The sequence below is a fragment of the Asterias rubens genome, chromosome 21 (genome assembly GCF_902459465.1).
Source record: "Asterias rubens chromosome 21, eAstRub1.3, whole genome shotgun sequence".
In the NCBI taxonomy this organism is placed as follows: domain Eukaryota; kingdom Metazoa; phylum Echinodermata; class Asteroidea; order Forcipulatida; family Asteriidae; genus Asterias; species Asterias rubens.
This window is the reverse complement of record NC_047082.1, coordinates 7,348,052-7,370,245: the sequence shown is the minus strand read 5'-3', so window position 1 is coordinate 7,370,245 and position 22,194 is coordinate 7,348,052. Positions and strand designations below refer to the sequence as shown.

General features: G+C 38.6%; 1 protein-coding gene across 5 annotated transcripts in view; it reads left to right on the top strand.

The window, feature by feature from the left end:
* The window catches only part of LOC117304425 (phosphatase and actin regulator 4B-like), a 30,505-nt gene extending 8,614 nt beyond the window's left edge, over positions 1-21,891 (top strand). For 4 of the 5 annotated variants that reach the window (XM_033788877.1, XM_033788875.1, XM_033788874.1 and 1 more), the window contains 12 exons: positions 4,285-4,461; positions 5,462-5,524; positions 8,005-8,070; positions 14,315-14,557; positions 15,007-15,094; positions 15,741-15,919; positions 16,357-16,513; positions 17,302-17,357; positions 17,617-17,681; positions 17,986-18,123; positions 18,481-18,557; positions 19,078-21,891. In XM_033788877.1, coding sequence (XP_033644768.1) covers positions 4,285-4,461; positions 5,462-5,524; positions 8,005-8,070; positions 14,315-14,557; positions 15,007-15,094; positions 15,741-15,919; positions 16,357-16,513; positions 17,302-17,357; positions 17,617-17,681; positions 17,986-18,123; positions 18,481-18,557; positions 19,078-19,093 — 1,325 coding nt within the window. In that variant the 3' untranslated portion in view covers positions 19,094-21,891. Of the gene's footprint in view, positions 1-2,624; positions 2,923-4,284; positions 4,462-5,461; positions 5,525-8,004; positions 8,071-14,314; positions 14,558-15,006; positions 15,095-15,740; positions 15,920-16,356; positions 16,514-17,301; positions 17,358-17,616; positions 17,682-17,985; positions 18,124-18,480; positions 18,558-19,077 lie in introns of those variants that run through there. The other variant, XM_033788878.1, reaches the window with a different exon arrangement.
* Positions 21,892-22,194: the final 303 nt, after the last annotated feature.

The following is a 22,194-nucleotide window of genomic DNA, read 5'->3' as shown; positions in this document are numbered from 1 at the left end:
AAACCCTAGCCCTGTATATCCCTGTGTTATTTTATTTTCACAACGCTGTCCTTAGGCTAGAGACATAAACTGCATGGAGTAGGCCAGGTCCATGCCATTTAAATCATATTTTAGATTCAGACTCGTAATGGAAGATCGGAAAAACGGTTACAGTATGGATAAATGGATAAAAACCGAGAAGTGGTAATGTTAAACCATAACAAGAAATTAGATTTACCCAACGTGACTAGACTTAATAATATTGAGCTCTGCTGTGAGCAAAAAATAATTGGTTTAAGTATCGGTGGACGAGGTTTAAAAAATGCCTGCTCTTAAATGTAATCAAGATTCGGTCGCCGGAGATAGAAGAGACTTGAGGCAAGCAGACTGTTCAAGTCATTAAAGGAAGATGAGATTGATCCAAAAAGAAAACTGATGAAGTTTACAGTTTTAAACCGGTCGTCTTAAACACACTACATGTATCTTTACTCTACGGGGAGTGCAAACAGACCAAGTATCTTTAATAATGAAGACGCTTAAGACATGAACACATTTGCTGTAATTGGTGAGTCGCACTGAAAAAAAAGAACCATTTTAAAAAGGAAGTTGTATCTAAATTTCAAGCAATTGTAGCATAACATTATGTTCCCCAAGTTGGTGCTTTGCTGATTTTGAAATGGAGACCTCACGTATGTTTTGTCTTGATTGAAGTTAATAGAAGAAGTGCTGTCCTTTCCACATACGTGATTTGCGTTGGCAAATATCTGACAAGCTACTGTTGGAAAAGTTGTTTGGACAGGTTCTTTGTGTGGGCGTCGAGCAGCCGTCAGTGGCCCATATATTGTGCTGTTAACCCAGTTTTGAATCAGTGCAATTTGCCAAAGAAGATGTTTTGCATGCTGGTTAACCATTATCCATCATGTTTGTGCGGTCCTGTCCACATATCATGATATGCATGGGGAATACTGTAGGTTGCAGGTCTTTGGTCTCTAGGCCTGGCTTCAGTGCAAACAATGTAGCCCAAACAGAACGCATGCTTTTTTGTAGGGTCATACAGTAGGTTTTTTTTAGACAAAAATAAAAAAAAGGAAGGTCACATGTGAAAGTTTAATGAAATATAGTGTCTACTGGCTGAGAAAACAGCAAAAAAAAATGTCTAGCTGTAGTTTCACAGGAGCATCAAATTCAACCGCGTTGAGCGTGGTGACTCTGGACGCAGAATTCTTGACTGAACGACGATCTTTAGAAGACAGAGAAATAATTTATACATGAACCATACAGCAAGGACAAACTTTTTCTGTGGGGGAAACAGATCAACAGTATTGTGAAGTTGGATCTAGGTTACTTCTCTGCTTAGCAAATTTATGGTAACCAGCGCTGGGCGCAACAAACAACCTAAACATTATGTTGATGAGTTCACTGTGTTTATAAAGAGGGGATGTGTGCCTTTGTTGATGAGTTCACTGTTTTTATAAAGAGGGGATGTGTGCCTTTAGTGTAAATAAACAGGTTCTTCCAGTTCTACACTGTACAAAGTCATGGATACCTACATGTATGGTGATAGGCTCAGTTACAACTGTCATGACCAAGGGCAAATATTGTCAAGTCAGGAGCAAATAGGTCCCAATCAGTGTTTAAGCTTCACCGCATTCAGCAGTGGTGGGCTTCTAAATCCAATTTAGTTCACCAAGGGCGAGCTGTTCAACAAAATTAGTCATGTTTAGAATTGGATATTGGGGCCATCATTGCTGAAGTGCACTCTGGGGGGAAATGTTTGATGGGCAGCACAGTGTATTTTGCACAGAGTGCTGGGTGAAATTGGGTGGTTCTGGTCAGTCCTGCCCGCCCACTGTGGCTGCAACAATGGTCCCAGTCCTGTTTTGGAAGGGTCATAACCTTTTGCAAACCTCCCCTATGTGTTCTGTCTACAATTGTGTATATAAAAAGATCTTGTCAGATATGAAGTTTGTGGGGCAACTTTGGGGACACGATTCATGCATGAATCATTTCTTAGATTCAAATGTTTTTGGTGAAAAAATTTTCCAAATCGTATTACTAGTTGTTACCATCAGCAGCTGGTGTGTTTCTCACCAAGTCAAGTGGTTATGGTTATAAATGTTTGGAGTATTACCAATCTATGACCAGACCTTTAAATACACACAATCCTCTCTAAGATTTGTAATCGTGGTGATGTGGAGAGAATCTGTTACCCCTTAAATATAACGCTCAGTACATTATATGCCAGAGGCTTTATCCTTAGAGGAATATCTCTGCCCCATGGCGAATTCTTTACCATAGCTGTTCCCTGGTCCCTCCTCCATCACACTGCCCCCCCCCCCCCTCCCGAGTGAAGAGAATTTGTTACCCCCTAAATGTAACACCCAGCAAATTCCAGGCTCCATCCCCAGACAAAGAAAAATCTTTCCTCCGCATTCTTCACCCAAGCTCTTCCCTCAGTCCCTCCTCCATTACACTGTCCCCACTGATCACCCGATGGAACTTGTCTCATCTCTGTACCGGTGTGTCTATAATTGAGATGGTTCTCAATGCTATAGGGGCAATTTATCAAATAGGTCAGGCATAGCTCATGTCACCGACGATGTTTCCTGGAACGCAGAACACATCCACTGCGCTACACACAACCCGTATGTAATTGCTATCGGTATCCTGCACTGTGCTTTTGCACAGTCAGTGTGAAGGATTATTAATTCTTGATTTCACCGGTCTAAACAGTCGTTGCGATTCAACAGAGCCTTGGGATAGTAAAATGAAAATTAAGAGCGTGTATTTACTTCAGTGTGGAAGGTATCTTGAGTGATCGCCATGTCAATTTGGCGTGTGCATTTACAATCGGCTCTTGTGTACCGTGCATGTCTACTGTGCGTGTGTGTTTACAGCGTATGTTAATAGATGCATAGCTACACGTAGTCGATATGCGATTAGGTAAGCAGTTTCAGCATTTCTGTTCTAAAAAGTGTAGTATTTGTCGGTTTTTAATTATTATACCTGTGATGTGTTGTTTAACACAAGATCAGAAAAGTGCATTCAATGTGCACTTGAAACAGAAACTCAATTGTATTTGTACAGTAAACAGCAGTGTGTGAATCTTAAGTAAACATAGAAAAGGTTGATCAGATGCTACATTGTACATGTGTACAGCATGTAGATTTAAGATGGCTTTGAAGCTATCTCAAGGTATAAAGAGCATCCTTGTGATCTCTTTATCCATTGATCCTAGAATACTATATGCATTGATCAGCGTTATTACTCATTAGCAATGGTATTAAACAATCTGCTTACTCTCAAATCAAGGTAATATACTCTGTATGATATGTAAATGTGCTTACATGTATTACATGTAGTAATAGGAGAAGGATTTGGGACTGAAAGGGAAATGCGTTCAATAAATGCTGTACTGCTGGTCCCCACTATAATCAAGCTGCTTTTGTTACCCAATTCAATTCAATTCAATGCTGTCATTTTGAATGAATGGCTCTATAGCTTTGTACTAACTACTATTCACCTGTTCACATAGCCAATTAACCTTCTCTTTGTATGTTATCTGCACTTAACTGGTAATTGTACTTCCCAGCTTGGGCTAACAATGCATTTCAACCTCGGATATAATAATGGTTATTGCTAATACGATCTCGCTGCCAACTCTCCATGATTCTGCAGAAAGTTCCCTGAAAATAAACAAATCTTTCCATGATCTGAGTAACAAATTTGAATAGCTCTTTGAATATGGAAACTTTCCCCTTTTATCTTGAATGTAATTCTAATTATCTCCCTGATTGTTGTACAAAATCTTCCTGATTGCAAGATGCAAATGTTGGCAGCTCTGCTAATTGGTGATCGAATGGGCCGGTGGTTTTGTTGTGCGTATACGCTTCCCCAAAATCATTTTCTGTCTTGAAAAAAACAGCTCTATAAAATTGGGCCCAGGGTCCATGTCAACTCCTTCAACTTTGCCATGTGGAATCGTTATCCTCAAAGCCTGCTGCTTGATATGGGGTAATGGCAGCAATTGCCTCTGTTGCCCCCCCCCTGGTCTTTGCCTTGGTGCCCCTGAAATGTTCTAATAGAGGTGCACTTTACAAACAAGAAAATGCCTTGGTGCCCTCACCCTTTCAAAAACAAAGCATCAAGCCTTGGTTTTGTTAGGGAGGGTTAATAAAGAATGTCATCTTCTTTTTTCTTATCTAGTTTCAAATTATAACCAAGATAAGTCTAACAAGCTCGTTAGAAACTGAAGTTCACTCTTACCCTCCACCCTAAACTGATTTTCATTTTTCCTGTACCCAGGTTCAACTGATGATATACAAGTCTCATACTCAGCAGAGAATGTCGCTACTGAGATTAAGGGGACCATGACGCCCCCTGTAGAGCGTAAGAATAAGAAGTCTACGATACCTCGATTCTTCAAACCTTGGAAATGGAAGAGGAAGAAGAAGACTGATGTCTGTAAAGACTCCGCTCCAGGTACATTCATTAACTCACTTATTGGAAGGCCTGGGGTCCGTTTCACAAAGATGTCCTAACTTAGGACTAGTCCTAGGACTCTTAAGGAGTTATTCAAAACGTAAGGCTACGTGGTCCAGTAGAACGAACTCGTCTTGAGATAAGACTAGTCTTATCTCTTTACATGGGATCCTTTTTTTCGTCTTGTTTTGTTCTCAAAAAATAAAAGCGTTCCTTTTTTAGACCTGGACCCAATGTTTTACAGCTGCTTAAAGGCAGACAAATCTGCTAAACTGTTTTCTGCTGAATACAGTGTTCAGTGCAGATAGTTGTGTACTCGCCTGGGTCAACAAACAACTCATTTTGCTTGATCACATCACAATATGAACATGTACTTTGCTGCAGAAACACAGACTGTAACAGGTGTTTTGTCATCTAATGTTGCTGTCTGTCATTGCCTCTTTATTATTGAATGCTTTACTGAGCACTGTTTAGAGAAGGTCAAGTTTCTTATGATGGAATAAGAGTTGAAATTGTATCATCCATGACGAAATGCGTTTCACTTATGGCCAAGATGTTGTTTTATCCCTTAGTTCCATCAATGATGCAATAAAACCTAATTGGTTTCGTCCCTGCCTGCTTTACCTAACATACATGTATGCCCACTACCATGTCCAAAATGTGAAAACAAGGACTTGGTGTATTGAAGCCGTGCATTTTTTTTTTCATTTTACAACCTTTTCCTGAAGGGATTTAAACCAGTCGCTAGCGACCGATCGGCATGTGAAAGAGTTAATAATATGTGACCATGTAGTCTTGCATGTATTGTACAAGACTTGTGTATAAAGGTCTGTTACTAATGGCAGGTCGTATTACGTTGTACTTGAGGTCCATTCAAGGTTATAGATTTCTACTTCAACAAAAGCCGTCCCCATGGTAAAGTTGTATTCCGATTCTCTCACAACAAAGGATTTGTCTTTTTGTGTGTATTTTTAACCTTGTTTCTGTTTTTACTCTGCAGTTTACTGCAATGAGGAAACGGCAGGACAACTTCAAACGCAAGATGGCGTCCCAGCCTCCACAGGTAATCACAAATTAATTTCTAACACTGTATATGAATTTATGGCTACGACTACGGCTTCAGTTAGATTTCCGCATCATCATGCATTGGAAGTATAGGATGTCCTTAGTGACAGTCATAGCCGTAGCTGCAGTCGCTAATTCGGATATGGCCTTATGATACCTAAAGGCAGTGTCTTAAGTGCATGCTTCGGCAGTTGCCATTGCTTGATCAAGCTGCTAATAACCCCAACCCATTTAAACAATATCCAAACTGAGGCTGGAAGGGAAGGAAAAAGTCTGGCCCTTTTTATGTAATGGGAATAAATGGTGATAGCTGCAGTTGGAGACGGGGAACATGGCGGTAGATAACTATTCGTACCCTTACAAAAATTAGAACAAAAAAATGCAAGATAAAAGGTCTCGCTTGGTTCAAGATTATAAATGCATGCTTGGCTGCCTTTTCTTAACAGCGGGGCAATGTCAAAGGCACTTAGTCAATTTCTATTTATGCATGACATAATTCTACTTGAGAAAGTCTGCAAAATGCAAATGAGCAGATGTTTTTTCGCTATTTTTTTGTCAGACTAAATCCCGATAGTTGTGGGTGGAAATCTTGTATTGCCTTCTCCAGTTTTTATTGTTATTAACTGCAGCAAAGTGGTTCTTGAATATTATCGACCTGTAAGACATTTTGACAAACACTCTGCGTCAAACAGAGTGCAAGATCAAACTGTTAGCTCAGCATGAGGATGGCATTGATAAACACAGGTACTGCCCACATTAATAAAAAACATAACAATTCTGCCATGGTGATGGTGAAAGAAGAAAAAGCCCGCCCCCTCACGCTATGTGATAATGATCTAAAGAATATCCTATGGCTGGTATGAGCCCACTACTGCCTACATGGGCTGCCTACATGGGCAATCCTTGTCACAATGCTATTAATAGACACAGAGGTACACACCTGTGTCTTCATTAATCCAACCAGCCGTTAAGACAGGATGGTAAGACAGGACGGAAGATGAGTTACCTTGAAGGAATTAAAGGGAACTTCTCTTGAGATAGGGCTTCGGGGAACCCTGTTTCCTCTTTTAAAGGATCAATATAGAATTAGGTTTTTTGAAAAAGAAGGAAGTGTAACCTGATTACTTTAAAAACGTCAATGAAATCACCATGTTTTTTTATTCCAAGCCCGTTAGTGGTCACACAAGCGGGTTGAATACTGTATTTTGTACATGACCAGGCCAGCCATCGATTCCACCAAACTCTTCCTAACTTAGGATTTATCTTGGGACTTAGGACAAGTTAAGTTTTGTAACCATAGATGTTAGGCCGCATTGAACCCATCCTAAGTCAGGACGAGTTACTCGTCCTAACTTGAGATACTGGTGAAGGACACCCTATCCTTTGAAAAAAATGTAAATTGCTACTGTTGGAGCATTTTAAGGGCACCAAGGCAATGACCAGGGGAGCTTGGAGGCAATTTACTCGACCGTTAGATATAAACACAGTGGATTGAATTGTTGAACAAATTTATTAGTGTGTCTTCAATAGATAAGCCATCACACTATTATTGCCAAGTTTGAATACACATTCCTATCTTGTACTATTGACAACCTAGTCCTACATGTCCTAAGGTCTTCAGGGATATGAACGCCCTAGATTGGAGAGTAGGGTTTTTAAAACCAAAGATAAATGTTAATATTGGGCTTCACGCTCGCATTCTTTCCCGCTTTGCGCGCTCAAAGTTCATTTTTTCTCAACAGCCTGTCACATCCCTGGGTATAGGCCAAGTGGAAGTTATTTCACATCCTAGTAATCCTTTTTCCATATATCAACCAAATATTCCAGTTGAGATAATAAAAAAAAAAGCAGAGATATAATTATTAATCTTAATATATTAATCATTTCTCTTTAAAAAAAATTATGTTTATACTTCATGGCAGAGGAAATTTGTTTGGTCTAATAATTTGATTATCTCCTTTGAGGTCCTTAAATAAAACTACATCTGGTATTGATTATATTATTGCATGGTCAGAGATTGAGTCTCCTTGATGTTAAAGGACCTGGACACCTTTGGTACATGTATGTAATATATGTCATTTGGCAAAGTCAAGTATTCTCACTTGGTGTATCCCAACAATAATAATTACAAATCTGTGAAAATATGGGCTCAACTGGTCATCGAAATTGCAAGAAAATAATGAAAGAAAAAACACCCTTGTTGCTTTACTTTGTGTGCATAATAAAAGACTTCAGCTGAAGTATTTTATTATTTGAATGAGAAATAACCTCCTTCAACAATGTGCTCAACTCCTGCCGAACATTCGCTGCGAAAAACAACCCTGTGACGTCGACATTCGCTTTGTATTTGCAGGAAGTATGAACCAGGCTTTATACACAATTGTTCAAACCTAGGTAGCAATATCTATCATTGCATGTCAACATTTTAAGTAATCTATTTCCATTTATGAGAATCTGTTGTTTTCTTCTTCTTTTCAGAACCAAACAGTAGAATTCCTGAGGCTTCAGTTTCTACAGACAAGGGAGACGACCATCTTCCATCAGGTAAATCTCACAATAAAGCCAACGGGTGAACAAAACACCCTCAACATCAACACATAAAATATAACATCCAAGATAACAACATACATCAACCCATAGTACCCTTAAAGGCACTGGACCTGTTTGGTAATTGTCAAAGACCAGTGTTCTCACTTGGCATATCCCAACATTATATGCATAAATAACAAACCTGTGAAAATTTGGGCTAAATTGGTCATCAAAGTTGCAAGAGAATAATGAAAGAAAAAACGCCCTTGTTGCATTACTCAATAAAAGGCTTCAGCCGAAGTCTTTTATTATTTGAGTAAGAAATGACCTCTTTCTCAAAAAGTAGGTTACTTTAAAGGGAGCCATTTCTCACAATGTTTGACATGTATACTATCAATAGCTCTCCATTGCTTGTTATGTAAGTTTTTATGCTAACCATTTTTTTGAGGAATTACCAATAGTGTCCAGTGCCTTTAACAGAAAGTAGATTGGATGATCATTGTCACAAGTATCACATTGCCGGTTGATGTACGTCAACAGGGAGTGCTCAAACTCTATCGTCCAGTCTCATCTCACTTGAAATCATTCGCTTTGTTTGGCGAGTGAGGTTGCCATTAACACAGCCTTTCTATTTATGAAACTTGCTCCCCCTGTTATCCCCTAATGCTGGGGTAATCTGTCAATCTTGTAGTGGGAGTGTTTCTCAGCCTTTCTATCTCTCATACTCGCTCCCCATGTTATCCCCAAGATGCTAGAAGATGACTGCTACCGAATCTCCTTATTTCTTGTCGCTAAGCAAGGTTGCAAACAGATCCCTGGCGGTGGTTTCCCCTGCAGTTATCCTCTGATAATTTGAAATGTCAAAGTTGATAATCTGCCAATCACAGCTTATTCTTGGTTGCCCGTAACAAAGATTTTCTATCTGTAGTACTCACTCCCCCTGATCTGTGACGTCTGAACATGACAGCTACTGATTCTCACCATCTCAGCATTTTCTTATGTCAAGTGTTGTTCTCCTCAACAGAGAAATGCTTTCACTGACACTTACTCCCTACGTTACAACCCCCATCCCTCCCTTCCCCATCATTAAATTATGACTGCTATATAGTCTTGTTGACATCAGAGTCTTTCTTAATGTTGCTCTTCTTGTATTACTTCTTGGATGACTTTCCTCCTTGGGAACATGTTTTAAAGATTTATAACCATGAGGATCATTAGATGTATAACCAAGGAGATCGTTGCTCATCCATATCATTACATGTGACTTGGATGGAGGAATATTTGTCTTGAGTGGTCAAATTTCATTCGTTTGATAAATAGATGGAAAGGTTGGACAAATCAAAAGGAAAGTATGACACTGGACTTTCTGATACAACCTGCCTATTTTTGTTCCATCATGAACTTTTTTAAAATAAAAGCACCGAGTGGCTTTTCACAAAATTAAAAAATAGAATTTTTTGTGAAGTCGTTTTTATTTTTAGATTTATACAGATAACCTTTGAAATACAGTGCTTCAAAAATATAATGTTATTGAAATAATATTTCAACTTGTTTTTTTGTTGTATCCTTTCACTTTCAATACGCTATCTGTTGTGTATGCAACCCCTTGAACCTTACGTTCATGTAGATGTTGTTGCAATTCCTAGACTCAATATTTCTCCTTACAATGGATGCTTATATACTAAAGGCACTGTACACTATAAATCAAAACTCAAAATAACTGTTAGCATTAAAAATTGCTTAGTAGTGAGCAATTGAGAGCTGTTGGAGGTTAAACAAACATTGTGAGTGACGCCCTCTGAAGTATTGTAGTTTTTTTCAGAAAGAGGTTATTTCTCAATCTGGAGCATTCTAAGATTTTATTTTATTTTTTCATGGTTCTTGATATTTTTATCTGCAAAGTAAAATAAAAAGAAGGATTATGTGCTAACCGGCCGCAATTTGTGCATATCGGTGGGCAATTTGCGTGTATCTGCAAGTAATTTACTCATATCGGAATGCGACTTGTGCATTGGAATATAATTTATGCGTATCAGCCTGATACTCTACCTTGTAAATGTACATGGCAAGAACCCAGATTTATTTTCTCGCTCTTGCAAACGTTGTGCACCCTACTTCTTTAAAAGCAAAGTCATCTGTCAGTAAGAGTCTGGATCAAACCCTGCCCTAAGCAGATTCTTAAATGCCCTTCAATCATGACAATGGACTCAAGAAGTCATACCATCCCTGGGTAAATAGGATGCAAGATTATCAGATTCATCGATGTTAAGCTTCAATCTAGGTAGGATTACAAGCTGTCAATCCTAGCCACTAACAATCAAAAAAATGTTTCTCGGTTAGTAGGGGCTAATTTCACAAAGCAATACAAGTCATCGTAACACAGATTGTCAGTATTACTATAGTGATTTGTATTGTGACATCACACCTTATGTATCAACTATGATTGATTTGCAGTTAAGATCAATCTTAGCTCTTTGTGAAATTGGCCACTGGTGATACTTTGATGAAATGAGTTTTCAATTATTTGCTTTCACTTGTAAAATTCTGTCGTCTGAGCTGTGGTCAATTCGTTCAGATTGAAGGAATTTTAGCCATTTCTGTTTGGTGGGCAAATGACCAATAAGGAATAAAACCATTTTTAATTTGTTCTATTTTATTGATCAACACCTGAGTGCTTTTCAGATCTCATTAAACTAGTTTATCCACAAGTTTTGTGAGTAATTTTGGGAGACTTTGATCATATTATTCTGGTTTTTTTTCTCAAATTTTGTTAAAAAGTTTTGGTCGAATCATCCTAAAATTGATAGTGTATATGTTTCAAAATTTCTTGTCAGGTTTTGAAAAGCTTGAAAGTTAAGGTATCCTTTTCATCTGTGTTTCCTTACATCTCCCCTTCCATCCAATCTCCGCTGAAGGCTTTTCAGCTTGAGATGCGACCAATCCCTTGGGCTGTTTCTTCATCAACAAGATCGACACTCTAGTCTAAGATGAACCATGACGTCTTTGGGCCATTTCAAAGGGGAAAATATCGGATGGGGGAATTTGAGATGGCGACATGAAAAACGAAGTCAGTGGCTTTACACAGACACAAAGGAAACGTGTTATTTATTTAACGGTGTTCGCCAGTGGAAAGAAAACTAAGATGCTGAGGATTCTCTCAAAAAATACATCAGCAAGATGCTCAATAAATTGCTCCTTCACTCTGATGCGGTGCTGGAGACACGAATCGTCTGTGCAGAAAAATCTCTAGAAGAAAGATCTTCTTTGAACGAAATTGTCTTGGAAGGAGCGCTGGAGTATGCGAAGATCTCAGCATTATTATTACCTTGAGACACTTGTGTGAGAGAAGTCATCTTGAAATGAGGAGGAATTCTTACATATTTTCTATCCTGAAGAGTTTGGTTATGTTCCTGAAGACATTTTCTGCAAAGTATTGGTTTTGTAAACCCCGAATTCTTCACACTGTCATCCCAGGAGGCTACTGAGATACTTTAGCAAGAGAAAGTCGGCTTGAAATAGAAAGAAATTGGAACATACATTGTCTTGGGGGAGTCTTGTACTGCGAGAGAAGCTGTCTCGAAAGTGGCTTTAGAAAGGAAAGGGGACTTTTCTTTTTAATCATCTAGGGATAGGAAGTTGGAGTTGTTTCCGATCTCGGCTGGATTTCCTTGTAATCTCGTGCCACTCAGTGCTTAACAAAAAGGAAGTCACTTCTCTTATCGTCTGAGGATCCAAGGCAGGAAGATACCGTCCCAAGTTGCTACGGAATTGTCTCATTTTCATCCTGCTCTTTTGGGATTCTTATCAGAACTTAAATAGGTGTAATGGGTAAGAGACGATCCAGTTTGATGTTGTGTCTTGACGGATGTCTTAAAAGCTTTGACCTGATTATTGAGCAGTTTCAGAGTAAATGGATCACCAACGACATGGGAATATATCGTCTGTAAATTTTGTTGTATGTGGACAAATAGGTTTAATGTATCTGAGCTGAACACTTAAGATAACAAAGTTATGAGGATTGATGAGTCATGACTAACAATAATACACTGCCTATTCTTCCTCTGGAAACGCATGAATGATAGAAAAAGAAAAACACGTGGGAATAATTGTACATTTTTAAAAGAAATGTATTTCGTATAATGAGAAATTTTATACTTTTTTAAATCAAGCTGCTGAATGAAATCATCTGTTATTTTTTTCCACGAAAAAAGAAATGTGTTGTTTGATTTGCAACGCTAGTGCCGATTGTACACTATGCCTAACGCTGTCCAATCTAAACCACAGGGGTTTACCAACAGGTGGTAGTATCACCATCTAAACCACAGGGGTTTACCAACAGATGGTAGTATCACCATCTAAACCACAGGGGTTTACCAACAGGTGGTAGTATCACCATCTAAACCACAGGGGTTTACCAACAGGTGGTAGTATCACCATCTAAACCACAGGGGTTTACCAACAGGTGGTAGTATCACCATCTAAACCACAGGGGTTTACCAACAGGTGGTAGTATCACCATCTAAACCACAGGGGTTTACCAACAGGTGGTAGTATCACCATCTAAACCACAGGGGTTTACTTAACCAACAGGTGGTAGTATCACCATCTAAACCACAGGGGTTAACCAACAGGTGGTAGGATCACCATCTAAACCACAGGGGTTTACCAACAGGTGGTAGTATCACCATCTAAACCACAGGGGTTTACCAACAGGTGGTAGTATCACCATCTAAACCACAGGGGTTTACCAACAGGTGGTAGTATCACCATCTAAACCACAGGGGTTTACCAACAGGTGGTAGTATCACCGTCTAAACCACAGGGGTTTACCAACAGGTGGTAGTATCACCATCTAAACCACAGGGGTTTACCAACAGGTGGTAGTATCACCATCTAAACCACAGGGGTTAACCAACAGGTGGTAGTATCACCATCTAAACCACAGGGGTTTACCAACAGGTGGTAGGATCACCATCTAAACCACAGGGGTTTACCAACAGGTGGTAGTATCACCATCTAAACCACAGGGGTTTACCAACAGGTGGTAGTATCACCATCTAAACCACAGGGGTTTACCAACAGGTGGTAGTATCACCATCTAAACCACAGGGGTTTACCAACAGGTGGTAGTATCACCATCTAAACCACAGGGGTTTACCAACAGGTGGTAGTATCACCATCTAAACCACAGGGGTTTACCAACAGGTGGTAGTATCACCATCTAAACCACAGGGGTTTACCAACAGGTGGTAGTATCACCATCTAAACCACAGGGGTTTACCAACAGGTGGTAGTATCACCATCTAAACCACAGGGGTTTACCAACAGGTGGTAGTATCACCATCTAAACCACAGGGGTTTACCAACAGGTGGTAGTATCACCATCTAAACCACAGGGGTTTACCAACAGGTGGTAGTATCACCATCTAAACCACAGGGGTTAACCAACAGGTGGTAGTATCACCATCTAAACCACAGGGGTTTACCAACAGGTGGTAGTATCACCATCTAAACCACAGGGGTTTACCAACAGGTGGTAGTATCACCATCTAAACCACAGGGGTTTACCAACAGGTGGTAGTATCACCATCTAAACCACAGGGGTTTACCAACAGGTGGTAGTATCACCATCTAAACCACAGGGGTTTACCAACAGGTGGTAGTATCACCATCTCAATATACCTACAGCAGTTCAACGGTTGTTAAAGGCACTGGATACGTTCTGTATATTGTCAAAGACCAGTATTCTCACTTGGTGTATCCAAACATAAGCCTAAAGTATCAAACCTGTGAAGATTTGGACTCAATTGCACATCGAAGCTACAAGAGAATAATGAAAGAAAAAATCCCTTGTTGCACAACTTTGTGTGCTTTCAGATGCATAATAAATGGCTTCAGTTGAAGACTTCTACTATTTGAGTGAGAAATGGCCTCTTTCTCAAAAACTATGTTACTTCAGAGGGAGCCGTTTCTCACAATGTTTTATACTATCAACCTCTCCCATTACTTGTTATCAAGTAAGTTTTTATGCAAACAATTATTTTGAGTAATTACCAATAGTGTTCAGTGTCTTTTATAGAGTATTTATGATGAAAGTAAACCAAAATTAATCAACATGTAAGTCTAGGATCTTAATTTATTGAGGTATTATATTGAGATGATGACACTTCCACCTTAAAGATTTATCACCACAGGTTTGAATTTGAAACAAGTTTGTGCACCAAATCTTAAATGTAGTGTTTTCTTATTTTATTTGCAGAGTCAACAGAAAGCCAAGCTGCAAGTGGGTTGACCGATGTAACCAAGGTCGAGATCAACCACACCGACCCTGGCTCTCCTCCAGTCACTGGGGCAGCCACGCCCTCCTTGGCCCCGCCCTCCCCTGGAGGTATAGCACCCCCATTACCGGAGAAGGCGGGTAGGGTCAGCCCCGCCCTCCCTCCGAAGAGGTCACCCGCACTTCCTCCGAAGCAGAATGCTCGTGGGAATGTACAAATGGGGGGTAAGTTTCAATTTCACACTAGATTGCAACGTCGTTTAAAAATGCTTTCCACAAAAAAATCATTTTGGATTTACTGGATGTTGAAATCTGAAATGACCAGGTCTCAATTTTACAGAGCTACTTTTAAGCCAACAATTTTGCTAAGTAATTTTGTGCGTAGCAAAAATTTGCAGGATACCAGTCAGAGGTGGTATATATGCGACATGGCAGTTTGGCTGGTAACCTTGTTCTGGTAAGCACAGCATTGTTGCGCTTAGCTACTTTTTGCCCATAAGCTGCTATATGAAATTACGCCCTAGATCACCTTGATCATCACCTAGATCATGAATAATTATGAAGAAGAAAAAAAATCTAGACCTTTTGGGTAAAATCAAAGTATACAAACACAAACAATAATAATTGTTTGAAAATGACACTTCATATGTTGCCCACATGGTATTTATTGACAGGCTCACCATCTGTTAATCATGCTGGATTTGCAGTCAACCACGCTGGGCAGGCGGGTAAAGGCGGATCCAGGAACATCAGCTTTGGAAGGTAAGCAACCCTGGCAACATTTCTAGTCGGTGAATGTCATCTCCATTAGCTGCCCAAAGTTCCCTAGAGCTGCGTAAGCAGACCATGGTGCTAAACAGTTTTGACTTCTGTTAAATACAAATTCTTCTTAGCAAGAAGAAGCAGGAAACCAGTTGCAAATGGTTAATTTTACATTTTAACTTTTTTCCTGCTTTTAAAGGCACTGGACAATATTGGTAGATTCTCAAAATATATATTAGCAAGAAAACCTACTTGGTAACGAGCAATGGAGACCTGTTGATGGTATCAAACATTGTGAGAAACGGTTCCCTCTAAAGTAACATAGTTTTTGAGAGAGAGATAATTTATCACCAAAGTATTTGAATCGCTAGAAGACTTTCTCAAGCATCTAAAAAAAAAAAAAATCCCCCCGTTTTTTCTTGCAACTTCGATGACCAATTGAACCCAACTTTGATTTGTTATTTAATGCATATGTTGGGATACAACAAGTGAGACTACTGGTCTTTGACAATTACCAAAGGTGTGATAAAATTAAGCCCTTGGCAATTTCCACTGCATATGAATCTATGGCTGCGGCTAAGGGTGTTGCCAAGACTGAGATTCTTACCTATGATTGACATGTGTTGTCTTCATTCTCTCTTAACAGTAATGTTCAAAACATACCCGATGCTGATGGTGATGGTAATGAGAGATCTGATGTTAATGGTCAATGCAACGGTGACGTCAACCATGATGACCAATCAGATGACGATGAGGATAGTCTTAGTGACTATGAGAATAACAAAGAGAATGAGAATGATAGTTACAGTGATGAAGACGTTAATTGTAAGTCGCTTCACTTCTTATTTATGTTTCTGTCTGTTGTTTTTTTGTTCAGGGCAGGCATGATATTATTTAGTCTGACTTCCGCAGAAAATCAGAAAAACTGTTATTAAATAACCTGAAAAGTCTATGAAAGTATTTTTTTTAAATAGTCCCATTCCTTATTTTGTTAATTTACTTAAGAGGTAGTACTTTCATTTGTGTGTGTTTTGATGGTGGTTTGTTCACGTCTCTTTGTAAATTTTAATATAGCCTCCAATGTCGATATATTCTTTATATAATCTTGCTGTATATTTTTATATGTAAACTATTTGTTGTATGTATTGTAATTTGGTAATGGCCACGAATGTAAAAAAAAAAAATCTATCTATCTATCTATCTACACTAAATGAACAAGTATAGCTCTGCCCTAACAAGTTGTCTCTGCAATGTTTTTATAGCTGGTCTTGTGGCCAAAGTGATGCGTAACGACAGTCTAGCATTCCATCTTCGTAACCGACCACCAAGAACAGTTCTTGTGGAGAGGAATATCCTCCCCCAGCAAACTGACGATGAGAAAAAACAATTAAGGGACGCTGTTGGCGCCCAACTAGTCAGGTAAGAACAAATCAACTGTAGCTCTATAGCTCAAAAGATATAATCGATAAACAGGATATGTTCCGGTCGGTGATATGTTTCCTCAGAATTTGGTACATGGGATGACAACATTTCCTGCTGGTTTTCTGAAAATCAGATGCCTGGAATGGAAGGTGGTTGGTTTTTGTGGTTGTCGGTTTAGGTTGATGTGGTTGTTATGTTTAAGCACAGGTTAGCAGTGGTCAGTAACTGCAAACTCAACATGGCACAAAGATAAATTCCTGATTGCCTTTTATTTTTCTTCACAATGATTTTATTTGTTGACAGTTTTGCCTTCAGGGCCCAATTTCATAGCGCTGCTTAGCGCCCGATTTTTTGCTTACTGTGCGATTTCTATTTCATAGCGCTGCTAACCGTAAGCACACGAAAAGGCATGCTAACCTTCCGGTGCTAACCGCACGAAAATAAATGACGTCACAATGCAAATCCACGGTGAACACGCAATATGGCCGCCCAATTTTTCTGCTAACCTGTGAAATACGCTAAGGCTTAAGCAAATTTTTCTGCTACAGTAAGCACGCAAATTTGCTTACCGTTAAGCAGCGCTATGAAATTGGGCCCATATCCCACTGTATTCCACGGGGTGTTATCAATACTGGGGGAGGGGTTCTATCTGGCTAATTTGCTGTTGGGCAAGCCTTTAAATAAGATATTGCCCTTAATGGAACATAAGAAGGATATTTGAGAAGGATACTTGATTTCATGAACATTTTTTTGTAAAAAAATCTTGATTTCTTTTCTTCATTCAGGCGGTTGAGCCAGAGACCGACCCAAGATGAGCTAGCTCAGAGGAATATTTATAGAGGTGAGTTTGACAATTAGATAATATCTAAATCTAGGATTTTATTTTTGAAGGGTCACCAAGAGACCCGAATGTGTGATGCTCCAGACTTTTCCCACCAAAACTCAAAACTGGGTTTATTTGATCATCAAAATTAGGGTCTGTAATACTTCTCAAATGTTTTGAGAAGTATATAGACCCTTGTTTACAATTTGAAGTTCAAACTGTACGAGTACTAAATTCTGGGGTTTAATTTTGTTGTTATTTATATTTTCTTTTCCAGAACAAGTGCCAGAGAGACGAGAAAAGGAGAAATTGGAAGAGAAGAAGAGGATCTTAGTCAGAAAGGTTTGAGAATAGTTTGAAATTATTGCGATTATTCCTGCAGTTGCATTTTGAAGAAAAGAAATGATGGATGCTTTCCTTATGATGACTGTGTAGTTTAGTGAGTACTGATTTCTCAGTTACGGTTATTTAGCTTTCAAGAAAGACTCTCCTAGAGTCAAAACATCAGGCCATTAAACTGATTTTTACATTTATGCCATAGGTCCTTTTGGTTGGTAAGCAGTTTGCATCAAATAATTACATTTTCTCAGTTAAAGGTCAACAGTTTAATTAAGCCATTTCTGGTATTTTTTTCTTCTCTATGTAGCTGAGTTTCCGTCCAACAGTCGAGGAGTTGAGGCAAAGGAACATCATAAAATTCAATGAGTATGTGGAGGTAATGGAAGCCTTTGATTATGACAGAAAAGCCGAAAAACCCTGGACAAAACTGACGCCTCAAGACAAGGTAATGGAGTTACTATGAAGTGTATTTGCTGTGTATTCACCAGGGTCTAATTTTATAGAGCTGGTTAAAGCACAACAAGTAGCTTAACAAAACAAGTAGCTTAACAAAACAAGATTATGCTTACCAGAATAAGGTTACCATCCCAACTACCATGCAACCAGTAGACTTTATGACTGGTATCCTGCTCATTTCTACTGATCAAAACAAGTTATAAGCGATCTTTTCTGCTTAAGCAGCTCAATGAAATTGGGTGAAAACCTGCATCAGTCTTTATATTAGAATGCGTTTGGTTTGGTATGATTAAATATTCTCAGGCATAAATATTTGGTTTTCTAATGATTATTTACTTTCCCTCAGGCATCAATCAGAAAGGAGCTAAATGACTTCAAGAGCGAGGAGATGAACGTACATGAAGAAAGTAGAAAGTACACAAGGTAAGGTCAAAGTTCACATGTCTAGCTTATGTTCCCCCCCCCCCATTGTGATTCGCACCATTCTAGAGTAGCTGTCTTCACCACTAGACCAAAGAGTGCCCTGAGATCAGGGCTCAATTTCATAGAGCTGCTTAACAGCCGATTTTGTGCTTATTGCGAGATTTCCATTTTATAGCGCTGCTTACCGTAAGCACAAGCCTTTCTTCCCATCTTTAATTTGAAACTTCCTCCTTTGCTTTATATTCATGGAGTTCTTGGTTAGTACAGTGATTTAGGCCATGTTCGAAACGACGACTTCGGCTACAGCTACAGCTAGATAGCATGAGTCTGCCTTTTCTTCAACACTGACAGAAGTGCCTGATCTAGCCGTAGCTGTAGCCGAAGTCGCTGTTTAGGACACGGCCTAAGTTCACGTTTCTGAGAATCCTTGGCCTCTCACCCAGACTCAACCCAGAATCAATAAATGAAATGAAGACATGATTAATTGATGCCTTTATTTTTTCCTTGTTTCTCTGTCCAGGTTTCACAGACCTTGATGTATTTACAAGACTTTGACGTCTCATCCCAGTGTACAAACTGTACGATATTGTAATTACAAGTAGGTGTGGATATTGATTGATTGATTGATTGATCTAACTGGATGGTCATCCTTGACCGCTGTTTACGCTACGCGTATCATGGATCCTTTCAACTCTTTTAAACATGTCTTATTGCGGCACATTCTCTCAGCTTTGTCCTCTGTCTGTGACTGGTCAAAAACACAATCCAAGAAAGCTTGGCAGATGCAGCTCAACTGGGAGTAGGTTTCTGCAATACATCGCTAGTTGAACTAACAAAATGGACATTGGTGTAGTTATAATAAATACCCTTTTACCTGGCTCAAGTATAACTATAAGCTGGAAACTGGTCACAAAAAGTGCAGACATGGTGTTTTGGACTGGTCATCAGTTTCTGGTAAGCAAAGTTGCTTTATACCTTTAAGCATGGGCAAAATTTCATAAAGTTGTTAAGCACCAATACATGCTGAGCAAATTTGTTTGCCAATTTGCAGAGAACCTGTGACAAACAATATAAATGTCATGGTATCTTGGCTGGTAACCTGTTTTTGCTAAGTAAGATTTTCCGCGTTCAGCAATTTGCTGTTGTGCTTAACAGCTTAATGAAATCAAGCCCTGGTTGTAGAAGAAGCAAGAAAGTTTTCCTTGTCTTCTCTCCATGGGGTTCTTGACCAGTCAAAAGTGACTCAGTTTACTTTCTATGGATCCTTGGCTTCGCAACCAGAATTAATAAATAAAAATAAGCTGTTCGTCCCGAATAAATAATTCTGAGATTTTCAAAGGTCACAGAGGGATCTACGTGAAAGGTATTTTTCCTTGTGGTGTCTTTAGAAAGTTTAAAGGTTTGTTCGAGCAGAGTGTTCTGGAAGTTTGTGCAATGAAATTTCATTGGAACACTGACAATCTGTACAAAATTTGATCTTGATTGGGAGAAAAAAATAAAACTCATTGCAGGGTTGCAATGGTGTTGACATCTCACAAAACCATCGTGACATCAGCCAGTGTAAGACGCTCATTGTATAAACATTGGTGGCATTGCGATGTATGCCTAATGCATTCTAACTAATGAATAATGCATTTTAGCTCATAGATATTGTGCTTGAACCCATGAACAATGGGTTTGAGCTCATGAATAATGCATTTGAAATCAGGAATGCTTCTTTTGAGCTCATGAATGACGTATTTGAAATCCTGAAAAATGCATTTGAGCTCATGAATGACGTATTTGAAATCGTGAATGATGCATTTGAGCTCATGAATGATGCATTTGAAATCCTGATAACGCATTTTATCTCATGAATTATGCATTTGAGCTCATGAATGATGCATTTAAAATCCTAAATAACGTGGTTTTCTTAACTTCTCAGAGACATTGACAATGACGTTTCATGTACAAAGTACCGTCTTTCATATAAAACTGTCTCATTGTATTGGAAATCTAAATTCTCCCAACCGAGCGATGGGTCTTTCACCGTTGGTGAATTTCTATTTAAGTATTGCCTTTTTAGCATATTAAGAAGCTGTATGTAATCCTTGTTATTGGTGAAGCATGTATTGAGAATTTAACTAATTGTAGGGAACGGTTTCAGTGTAACATATTATTGGGAAACCGTTTCTGTTTTGTTGTTTTTATGAAATGCCTGCAATTTAATTATAAAACGCAAGCTGAGTTTTCTCGTAGAGTCGATCACGTATGCCGATTTGTTTGTTTTTGTCGTAATTTTTATAATGGCTGATTACTATGGATTTGGCTTTGTATATGGTACATGTATAATTGAACTGTAGAGATTTCAGTTTAGGCATTAGAATGCAATCAATTAATCTGTCATTTTAATTCATATTTTTTCTCTAACTTATATTATTATTATTATTTTTTTTTCTCGTCTCGGAATGTTGCTGTGAATAAAAAAATAAAACAACTATCAGGATTTTAAAGGGGAACAAGAATTTTATTGAAAATATTCTAGATAAAGTGCAGTATTGGTTACTCCGCCCTAAATAAAAATGTTTTAAAACTACTTTGTATTGGCTTTGTATAAACGATCCTTGTTTACAAATAATTTGAATTGAATTTACATTGCAGTTTTGACTTCATAAAACGATTTTCTTTTGTGCATTTTTGATAATAACTAGCATTGTTGTTGTCGATGAATTTCTTTTTGTTCAACATTTTAACTGAAGTATTAAAAACAATTTTTTTTTTCATTTCATTTCAGTCCCTATGATCTGAAGTCCTTCCCCTTGTTAATAGATTCATAAAGCCTGTAAGCACAACAATGGTCATATCTTGCTTCGCCAAGAAATTGGCTTAGCAGAAGTTTCTTCCGAACAGCTTTATGAAATGTGGCTGTAGTTCCTAGTATGGCCCAGTTTCATGAAGCTGTTCTTATCAAGAGCTCTGTGTATTTTATGAAAAGTGTCAACTAACCTCAAAAAGAAAGCAATTTACAAAGAATGTGCCACATTTTTCTTATTACATGTGTGTTCATCTGTCTGAAAGCAGCCATCTGATTGGTTGCTTGACAGCTATACTTGTGACAGGTTTATTTTCTAATTAATTAATTAATTAATTAAGCGTAGTCTGTGCTACGTGTTATTTTAAGAGCTAATTGTAATAATAACTTAATGAGTAGTTTTGTTTTACTTTTTTAGAAGCGTCTTCCAAGAGTAGTTTGTGTATGTAACGATTTTATCATTGGCTGTTCTAATACGACGTATTCCTTCTGTTTTTGGACGCATTTGGGACAATTACAATGATGCTAATGGATGAAACCAGACAAAAGTATCTATTGTGTATTTTCTTTCATCTGAGTGTATGTGTTTGTGATTAGGTTAAATCATTGGTTGTCATAAGAGCACTCAATGAGTAGAAATACTGAGTAGAAAAAACATTAGTTAATGGCCTGACGTTTCGACCCTAGCAGAGTCTTTCTCAAAGGTTAAATGACAACACAACAAACATGCACAGGCAACGAAGTGTAACATAAGCAGTGAAAGTGGAAATACATTAATAGAGAGAGTCAGCAAGCACACAGAAACAAGCAAGGGGTAACAATGAAGAAATGCTTTTAATGAAAGTT